This window comes from Hyperolius riggenbachi, chromosome 2 (genome assembly GCF_040937935.1).
Source record: "Hyperolius riggenbachi isolate aHypRig1 chromosome 2, aHypRig1.pri, whole genome shotgun sequence".
Taxonomy (NCBI): Eukaryota; Metazoa; Chordata; class Amphibia; order Anura; family Hyperoliidae; genus Hyperolius; species Hyperolius riggenbachi.
In genome coordinates this window covers 542,726,375-542,737,434 of record NC_090647.1, presented here as the reverse complement: position 1 = coordinate 542,737,434, position 11,060 = coordinate 542,726,375, and the positions used below count along the sequence as shown (strand labels likewise).

Genomic DNA, 11,060 nt, shown 5'->3' with positions numbered 1-11,060 from the left:
GCGATTGTCCTGCGGCAGGAAAGCCTAGAGTGGGACAACTGCAATGCACTACTACCCCGTGCACATTACCCTGCCACAGAGCACGACAACAGGGTAGCACATATTCCCCCCTACCCGCACCCCCGCTCAGTGATGTCTCCCTAGACAGGAAGTATGTCACTGGATTACTGTCGCTCGCCGCTAACGCGATCCCTTGTGCACACTTACCGCATAGCCATCCGTCACCATAGACTTGGATATGCATCGCCACAGACCATGTGGCAATGTACTGCAGAGTTTGCAACAGGCTAGCGCCAATTTCACTTGCTTGCGTCGCAACAGTGTGTACGTCTCCATAGACTTACATTGGCCCCGCGACGAGCTGTGGCGGGGGAAAGTACCACGACACATGAAAACGCGGTAAGTGTGAACGCAGCTAAAAGCTAGGCATGCACTATACAGTTATCACAATATTTGTATTTTTATGCAAATATATGCAATTTAAAATTGAACCGAGCAGAAGCAGCACTAGACCATTTTCAGGCTGCATACATTTGTATGAAATGAACATAAAATCTGCATCAACTCGGAAAGATAGGAATCTCATTGACCCTCCCTAATGGACAGTATTAGTTTAAAGGATACCCGAGGTGACATGTGACATGATGAGATAGAGAGTGTATGTACAGTGCTTAGCACACAAATAACTATGCTGTGTTCCTTTTTTTTTCTTTCTCTGCCTGAAAGAGTTAAACATCAGGTATGTAAGTGGCTGACTCAGTCCTGACTCAGACAGGAAGTGATTACAGTGTGACCCTCACTGATAATAAATTCCCCTTTTTACCTCTTTCTTGCTCTCAGGCATTTTCTGCTAGTAAAGTGTTTTATAGTTGGAATTTCTTATCAGTGAGGGTCACACTGTAGTCACTTCCTGTCCTGAGTCAGGACTGAGTCAGCCACTTACATACCTGATATTTAACTCTTTCAGGCAGAGAAAGAAAAAAAGGAACACAGCATAGTTATTTGTACATACACATGTTTATCTCATGTCACTTTGGGTATCCTTTAAGGACACCAAGAGTGAGAGACATATGCAGGCTGCCATATTTCTATCCCTTTAAACAGTACAAGTTGCCTAGCAGACTTGCTGATCTCTTTGGCTGCAGTAGACTCTGAAATCTGATCTGCATGCTTGTTCAGGGTCTATGGTTTAAAGTATTAGAGGCAGAGGATCAGCAGGACTGCCAGGCAATCTGCATTGTTTAAAAATAATTAAATGTCAAACTCTATATCGCTCTCACTTTAGGTGTGGTTTAAATCCTGCGTGGCTTTGAATGGCAAACTATTGGGGCTCAGTTCCACTTTAAATATACATGAAAACAGCTAAAAATGAAAAACAAATGGGAGTAACTATTACAAGGAAATAGAATAAATAAAAAAGGCAAGTCCTGTGTATAAATCAAAGCAAACCGCATAATAAAACATCCTACCTGCTCTGGTTCAACATGACAGAACATAGAGATCTTCTGCTTCACAGCCATCTCGATGGGTTTGGTACTTCTGCACACAATCTGCAGAGAAGAAAAAAGTTTAAAAACAAGATAGACTGAATATACAGATGTTCAAATTAACATTAATGTAAATCCTATATCAAAATAAAGAGTTAGGATTGCCACCCTAAGGCTACTTACACACCAGGACGTTGCGTTTAGGGGACGTTATAGGGCACATAACGTGCCCCTAACGCAACGCCTGGTGGTGTTGGAGCAGGACGCTACCAAGAGCCGCGTTACAAGCAGCTCTTGGTGCGCCTGCTCTGTCGGAGGCGCTGCGGAGACCACGTGAGCGGAGCTCTCCGCATCACGTGGTCCGGCCAGCCAATCCGCGGCCGCTAAAGGATGTAAACACTGCAAGTGCAGTGAATAATAAGTAGCCATGTGCCTGGCTACATAGCGGCCTCTCCCCGCCTCCTCTCCGCCCATAAAATGAAAAAAAAAAACCTACTGAGCATGTGCAAACAGTCTAACGCGGCTTAGCCGCGTGTAAAGTACTACATGCAGTACGTTATATAGACGTGCTGCATTACAATGTAACGCAACGTGGGCACTGTGAACAGCCCATTGTTTTTTTCATTGCTGTGCGTTGGGGTGCGTTACAGGCTGCTCTAACGTGCGCCTGTAACGTCCCACTGTGAAAGCAGCCTAAATCCATCAAGATGAAGGGAACTTTCACACTATACATGTTGCACTAAGAATCCTGCAAACACTGTAGGTTTGCAACGGTGTTAAAAAGTCACGTCCCATATTAAAAGTGCAATACAGCACATACAATTAGCATCCATGTAAGAATAGAACTTATACTTGAATTTACTATTCTAACTAACTACCATTCTTACATGGATCACACAATTCTTATGTACAGGAGTCATTAGATTCGAGATTCAAGAAAATCAAGAATCATTTTGAATTCGGATTCCAGAAAATTTGGAATTTGTCCCATCTCTATTTATCTTCGTACTGATTACCTCATTTCTCTCTTGGCCACTTAATTTGGGATCCGGCTATTGCCGCCACCCGAACTAAGTATTTTGGGGGTAATTCATGCTCCGGCTATAACCGGCACCCAAATTACACAGTAAGCATTACAGTCTACGGGACGCCCAAGTCTGGCGCAGCGCGGGCACCGAAATAACCAGACTCGACTACAAGTGTTCCAGTTATTGCAAGTGATTGGGGAAAATTGCAAAGGGTTGATGGGAAAGCTCATCGGACCCCATCTGTAGCGTAGTGTTCCCATGGCAACACTGGGCGGGAGTCAGAACATCGGCACGTTTCAATATCCAGCTGGGGGCTTCCCATTGGACAATTCTCCCGAGCCTTCTGTAGCGTTGCTTCCTCAGACAGGCAGCTGAAGATATCGGTATCACGGAAATTAATTTCACGGGAGAACATAAATATATCTGTGAGAACGGTTTCCCCCGCTCGCGCCAGTCCAGGGAAGAGATTGATTGCATCTGGTGGTGTCCTCGCTCATTTATTATTCATAGTCTCAATGCAAAATTAATTAGTTACAACCTTGGCAACTGGTCTTCCTTTCTGGTGAGAGGACTTGGAAATCTTGTCAAGGATATTGCAGTAGGAGAACAGAGGCGCCAGCAGAATAAAAGTGGATAAAACCTTTAAAATTTGCTTGGAGGAAGTGGTGGACTTACCTCCATAAAGCAGACATGAAAGACTGTCTGAAAAGTAGCAATCACATTTATTATATGGTACCCCAAAAGTGCAACGCGTTTCGCAGGCCGAGCCCGCTTCATCAGGCAATAAAGTGGGGACAAAACAGAATTCCAGCAGTAGCAGGTGTAGCGCTACACCTGCTACTGCTGGAATTCTGTTTTGTCCCCACTTTATTGCCTGATGAAGCGGGCTCGGCCTGCGAAACGCGTTGCACTTTTGGGGTACCATATAATAAATGTGATTGCTACTTTTCAGACAGTCTTTCGTGTCTGCTTTATGGAGGTAAGTCCACCACTTCCTCCAAGCAAATTTTAAAGGTTTTATCCACTTTTATTCTGCTGGCGCCTCTGTTCTCCTACTGCAAAATCGTGTCCACCCCTGGTGGAGGGGTGATCTACCCCTTTTTCTCATCTACAGAGAGCGACTTCTTAGCCCTGAGTGAGGACAGGTCTAATCTCCTCACCTGCTTATACAGTGGTTGCCTGTGTGGTAACCCACGTTTGTGAGTATATTCTTCTCACTGATTTGCCTTACTTCGTTTATGTTTTAACATACTACACTATATTGGGCTCTCGGTTTCTCTATATTTTGTCAAGGATATGAACATTTGTTAAAATATTGATGCGTAGATCACTATCGCCCTGCTAAACCACTGATTAAAGACTCTACTACTGCTAGACAAGCAGCAACTATTTACTCACATACACAATGCACTGCCTTTCATTCTCTAAACTGCATCAACATCTCATGTGGTATTTGGATGCTCTGGGCTGCTCACATGGGCACCACCTGTTTTTCAAGGACACCTGAGGTGAGAAGGATATGGAGGCTTCCATATTTATTTCCTTTTAAACAATACGGGCTGGTGCACACCAAAACCCGCTAGCAGATCCGCAAAACGCTAGCAGATTTTTAAACGCTTTTTTTTATTTTTATGAGGCGGTTTGCTAGCGTTTTGCGGATTGCTGCTGCGGTTTTCAGTATAGTAGATTTCATATATTGTTACAGTAAAGCTGTTACTGAACAGCTTCTGTAACAAAAACGCCTGCAAAACCGCTCTGAAGTGCCGTTTTTCAGAGCGGTTTGCGTTTTTCCTATACTTAACATTGAGGCAGAAACGCATCCGCAATCCAAAAAATGCCTCACCCAGGCATTTTTCGTTTCTGCAAAACGCCTGCCGCTCTGGTGTGCACCACCCCATTGAGATACATTGACCAAGCAGATCCGCAGCCGCAAGCGGATCTGAAAACGCCCAAAAAGCCGCTCGGTGTGCACCAGCCCTACCAGTTGCCTTGTTCAAAATGTCCGTACAGCGCTCACACCTCACAGTCATAAAAAGTTCACTTGAAAATAATACATTGGATTACAAGTTTTTGGCACTGGCTCTCACAAGTCACAAGGGCACTGTACACACCGATAAAATGTTGAGAAACACTGCTGTATAACAATGCAGCCTGGACAATATTATCACCCTATGTGGAGATCTGTGTATATTTTTTAGGAGTGGTGAGCACAGCAGTGTTGATGATTACTGAACTCTCGGCAGAAATTCCAAGTTCTGGAGAGCTCTACTATATTAATCTTTGGATTCCCTGCAGCGATCCCAGAAACTGGTGATACATTGATAGATATAAGGCTTTGTGGACCGTGGCGCAGTATTTAGACACTATAATCTCCAATTTTTGATAATTATAAATACTCTCACCAACGTTCAGTGGCTGATTTTGTCACAGATCAGCTAAAATCGCATTTCAGATGGCTTCCTCTCCCGCCGCCTTCCTTTCTCCTGCATTAACATAAAAACCGAACATAGCGTAATCAAGCCTCAGAGACCGTTTTCTTTTGATCACCACCACCTTATGTGACCCGGTGTGTGTACAGTGATTGTAATCAGATAAATGTAAAGCTGGCCATACACTGGCCCGATTTACCGTCGTTTTGACCGCAGATTCGATCACTGGGATCGAACCTGCTGCCAATCGTTCGCGCTACACGCCGAATTTCGATCCATTTCGTCCGATCCCGTCGAGCGCGCCGTGCGGAAAATAACCGTCGATCACCCACGGGTAAAGAGCGCATCGCTAGCGGCGTTCGAGTGCCCGACGACCGACGCAATAGAGCCGCATACATTACCTGCTCCGCCGGTGCGACTGCCCCCGCTCGTCTCCGCTCTTCTTCTCCGCTCTGGTCTCCGGGTCCGGCATGCCTTCACTTATTCCTGCCCGGCAGGAAGTTTAAACAGTAGAGGGCGCTCTACTGTTTAAACTTCCTGCCGGGCAGGAAGAAGTGAAGCATGCTGGAGCCGGAGACCAGAGCGGAGAAGAAGAGCGGAGAGAGACCCGGGAGTCGCATCGGCGGAGCAGGTAATGTATGCGGCGGGGGGGAGCGGGGGCAGCACCACCACCACAACAGATTGTGATCGGTTTCAGGCTGAAATCGGTTCACAATCTGTTTGCAGTAAAGGTAGCCATACGATCCCTCTCTGATCAGATTCAATCAGATAGGGATCTGTCTGTTGGTCGAATCTGATGGCAAATCGACCAGTGTATGGCCACCTTTAGGCTCACCAGATCAAAAGGCTGTTTCCACTACAGACCAGCATAATGGGTTTAGGTTTAAAGAGAAACTCCGCCCAAGAATTGAAATTTATCCCAATCAGTAGGCGATACTTTTACATGAGAAATCTATTCCTTTTCACAAACAGACCATCAGGGGGCGCTGTATGGTTGATATTGTGGTGAAACCCCTCCCACAAAGAAATTCTGAGTACGTACTCTTGGCAGTTTCCTGTCTGTGAACCTTGCTGCATTGTGGGAAATAGCTGTTTACAGCTGTTTCCAACTGCCAAAAAAGCAAGCAGCAGCTACATCACCTGCCAACAGTAAAAATGTCACCATGTAATAAATGTCAGAATGTAAATCGGGGATTTAAAAGATTTTACACTTGGCAAACACTGACTAAATCATTTATACATAATTATTGTAAAAATGAAGCACTTTTTGTATTACATTGTGTTCACTGGAGTTCCTCTTTAAGTTCAATCTTTGCAATCTTCTCACCAGCAGACTTGCTTCAACTTGTCCCTCAGAAAGAAAAGTTGTAATGCAACATAGCGTAAATCTGCATCAAGCTTCAGTTTCTTATTTGCTACACATGTGCAAAAGTGAGTACACCCCTGCATCCAACACTCTGTGACCCGTGCTCTGGCCTCTAATGCTGGATACACACTATGAGTTTCCGCGTCGCACGCGGCCGTCGATACGCGTCATTTCGATGATTTCCGAACATTTCCGAACGAATTTCGATGATTTTTAGGTCGAATGCCATGTAAAGTATGGCAAATCGACCTAATGATCCATCGAAGCTTGAATCGGACATGTCGGAAATAATCGAATCGACGCGTATCGACGGACGCGTCGCACGTGGAAACGCATAGTGTGTATCCAGCATAAGGATAACCGTTTCCTCCACCAGTCAAAATAGAAAAATGCAAGCTTACCAAAAGAATATGCTGACCTATCAAAGGACAGCAATCAGCGCTAAGATGTCTCCAAAAGGGTGCTGTCAAAGACCCTTTGGAGACATGTAAGCGCTGATTGCTGTCCCTTGATAGGTCAGCATATAGTTTTGGTGAGCTTGTATTTTTTCTTTTCTGAGGGACAAGCTGAAGCAAGTTTGCTGGTGAGAAGATTGCAAAGACCTAAACCCATTATGCTGGTCTGTAGTGGAAGCAGCCTTTTGATCTGGTGAGCCTAAAATGTATCTGATTACAATCACTGTACACACACCGGGTCACATAAGGTGGTGGTGATCAAAAGAAAACGGTCTCTGAGGCTTGATTACGCTATGCTCGGTTTTTATGTTAATGCAGAAGAAAGGAAGACGCGGGAGTGGAAGCCATCTGAAATGCGATTTTAGCTGATCTGTGACAAAATCAGTCACTGAACGTTGGTGAGAGTATTTATAATTATCAAAGATTGGAGATTGTTGCTACGAACAGTGGAACTATTTTCAAGTGAACTTTTTATGACTGTGAGGTGTGAGCGCTTTACGGACATTTTGAACAACGTTATAGGGGAGCTGATACCCCCCATTCTGTATAGCGATCCATGACAGATCTGTTGAGCAGCATATATAGGGTGGAAGAGCACCCATATAGACTACCTGGATATAACGGTTGTGCTTTGGTGGAGAAGCACCCATACCACTTCTCTATATAATACCAGTTGCCTAGCAGCCCTGCTGATCTCTTTGGCTGCAGCAGTGTCTGAATCACACACCTGAAACAAGCATTCAGCTAATCTAGTCAGACTTCAGTCAGAAAATCCAGTCAGACTTCAGTCAGGAACATGTGATCTGCACTTGTTCTGGGATCTATGGCCAAATCACTGCAAAATTGCATTTAGCAAATACATTTTTGCAGCTATTGCACTTTGCAAGGCCCATTTGGGGAACAAGAATCAGAGCACAATATGTGTCTGCTCTCACACTGCACTACTGCTTTGCTGATCACAAATGGACCAGGCCTTAGAAGCGGAGGATTAGCAGGAGAGCCAGGTAATCAGCTTATTTCAAAGGAAATAAATATGTCAGCCTCTGTATCCCTCTCAGTTCAGATGGACTTTAACCTCCTGAGCGGTATGCCCGATACTGTGTCGGGCGTGCCGCTCGCTAGCATCAGGAGTCCCCCATGATTAATCTAGTAGATCAAATGTTTGCAAAAGGTTTAGCTAGCACTAGGCTAGCTAGTATAGGTGGTCAGCACCCCCCGATCCGCTTATACATTACCCAGCCTGGTTCCATCGTTCGCCGTAGCCTCCTACACAGCTGCGGTCTTCTCTATGGGGAGGATCAGGTCTGCGCATGACGTCATGTACGAAACCTCCCCATAGGACAGCCAGGCATTGTTTAAAAGGAAATAAATATGTCAGCCTCCGTATCCCTCTCAGCTCAGAGGTGCATTGAATGTCTTCTGGTGTCTGGTTGGTAAAAGCATGCTGATGTGTGAATGTGACTTGCTGTATGTCTGCATATTAAGATATGTTAACCCAATTATCAGACTAATCTCTGATTATTATTTTACTGGTGCTCAAGCTGTGCTCTGCAGCAACTGTAACCTCTCCTTCTGCTGAAAGTGATATCATCTGTATATTAACACCTTCTCAGCTGTTAAATGTTTAAACCTCAGCAACTAATTATGGGGTGTTTTATTATGTCACATGATGAATGTGGGTCACATGGTACTGAAGTGGGCTTGTATAAAAAGAAAACAAAAATACATTTGGGGGGATTTATCAAGCTAACTCTCGCAGATTTTGAATTGTTAGTAAGGGCCCTTTTCCACTTGCTACATTGCATTTCGATATTCCGAGGCCTTAGCGCTTTGTGGATCGTAATGGCACTGCAATGGACCTGACACTAACCTCCCCCTCCTCTGCCTAACACTAAAATCCTCTCGCCTCTGCCTAACACTAACCTCCCCTCTCTTTTGCCTAACACCAACCTTCCCTCTCCTCTGCCTAACACCAACCTTCCCTCTCCTCTGCCTAACACTAACCTCCCCCCTCCTCTGCCTAACACTAAAATCCTCTCGCCTCTGCCTAACACTAACCTCCCCTCTCTTTTGCCTAACACCAACCTTCCCTCTCCTCTGCCTAACACCAACCTCCCCTCTCCTCTGCCTAACACTAACCTCCCCTCTCCTCTGCCTAACACCAACCTCTCCTCTCCTCTGCCTAACGCTAACCTCCCCCCTCCTCTGCCTAACACTAAAATCCTCTCGCCTCTGCCTAACACTAATCTCCTCTCTCCACTGCCTAACACCAACCTCCCCTCTCCTCTGCCTAACACCAACCTCCCCTCTCCTCTGCCTAACACCAACCTCCCCTCTCCTCTGCCTAACACTAACCTCCCCCCTCCTCTGCCTACCACTAAAATCCTCTCGCCTCTGCCTAACACTAACCTCCTCTCTCCACTGCCTAACACCAACCTCCCCTCTCCTCTGCCTAACACTAACCTCCCCTCTCTTTTGCCTAATACTAACCTCCTCTCTCCACTGCCTAACACTAACCTACTCTCTCCACTGCCTAACACTAACCTCCCCTCTCCTCTGCCTAACACTAACCTCCCCTCTCTTTTGCCTAACACTAACCTCCTCTCTCCACTGCCTAACACTAACCTCCTCTCTCCACTGCCTAACACTAACCTCCCCTCTCCTCTGCCTTAAGGGGCCCATACGGTCGATTTCAGCCATTGATCGATCAATTGATTCTATAGAATCGATCAGGAATCTATTCTTTCAAATCTATCAATCAATCGATTTGTGGCCGATTTCAATGGATTTTATCAATGTGACAGGATGGAAGATCTAGGTCGATCTGCTGCTGGTAGCAGATCCATGGCCCATAGAGTTGCATTGGATCTAATGGTCCAATAATTTCATTCTGAAATCTATTGGAAATCTGTCCCTAGTGTGTGGCACACATCAGATAGATTCCTGTCAGATGCAACTTGACAGATTCGTAAAGTAATTGCAACAGCACCAATGGTTGGTCGATGTGCTCTAATCGCCTTTGGAGCCACAAGTTACAAGTCCATCAACTCCATCAGATTAGCACAATCTAAAATAGGTTTTATTACCCTCCCTGGCAGCCGCGGGAGGTTTTTTTTTCAACTTTATTTTTTTTTTAGCATGTAGCTAGCCTAGCGCTAGCTACATGCTTCCCCCCTCCCTGCGGCGTCCCCCCGTACTCACCGATCGCCGCCGCTTGCTGATAAGGAAATCCCGTTCTGAACGGGATTTCCTTGAGGGCTTCCCTCGTCGGCATGGCGACGAACGGAGTGACGTCATCGACGTCGCAGGGAATCCCGATCCACCCCATAGCGCAGCCCGGCGGCGATTGGCCAGGCTGCGCAAGGGGTATGCAGGGGGGGGGGGGCTGTATCGCGGCCGGTAGCGGTGCATCGGCAGCGGGCGGCGGCGATCAGACCAAACACGCAGCTAGCAAAGTGCTAGCTGCGTGTTTTAAAAAAAAAAAATGTTGTAAATCGGCCCAGCAGGGCCTGAACGGCACCCTCCGGTGGCTTACCCGTGTCACAGACGGGGTTACCTCCAAGGAGGTTAAGCAATCTTCATTTTATTGAAGACTAGCCGACCCGCGGCGTAGCATACGCCGCATAAGGGGGTAAAGGGCAGGAAGGGGGTATTGGGCACAGCGGCGGGGAGGGGGGTCGGATGTGTGCTCCCCCTCCAGCTTAAGCTCAGCAGGAACCCCCCCTCCCTCACCTGGGTCCCCCATGTGCGCTCCCCCTCCTGCTTAAGCACAGTAGCAGCCGCCACTATTAGTAAGAGGCAGCGGGCTGGGATGACTCACCTCTTCCGTGTTCCAGCGTGTGTTCCACTGTTGTCACTTCCTGCAATGCCACCCACTGTATTGGTGTAATTTACCTTTTTAAAACAGAAGGAAATCTGCAATAATTCAGCTAAAAGTAAACATTTGTGGTTACCCACAATGCACTGCTACTAAATATGCCAATTAGTGTTGTCCGGATCATGAACGATTCGGATCTTTGATCCGAATCATCCGAATCATCAAAATGAGTGATTCGGATCGCAAAAGGGGCGGGGCCAGGAGCGACACGCCCCCTCTCAGCGGGCAGCGGGGTCCTGGAAGCAGAGCAGAGATGGATCGCTCTGTTGGAGGGGACTCAGGGGAGTCAGCCTTGCAGGGACATGTAGAGTGGACATGGGTGCCACTGCCAGATATGTGTAGAGCACACATACTGGCTGAAATGTGCTGCTCATTATAGGCTGGCTGTTCCGTATTTGTGCACAGTGAACACATTGGA

At 46.5% G+C, this 11,060-nt stretch overlaps 1 protein-coding gene across 5 annotated transcripts in view; it reads right to left on the bottom strand.

The window, feature by feature from the left end:
• CTPS2 (CTP synthase 2) overlaps positions 1-11,060 on the bottom strand; it is a 300,027-nt gene that overhangs the window by 193,383 nt on the left and 95,584 nt on the right. For all 5 annotated transcript variants that reach the window (XM_068270769.1, XM_068270771.1, XM_068270768.1 and 2 more), the window contains one exon: positions 1,470-1,550. In XM_068270769.1, coding sequence (XP_068126870.1) covers positions 1,470-1,550 — 81 coding nt within the window. The remainder of the gene's footprint in view (positions 1-1,469; positions 1,551-11,060) is intronic.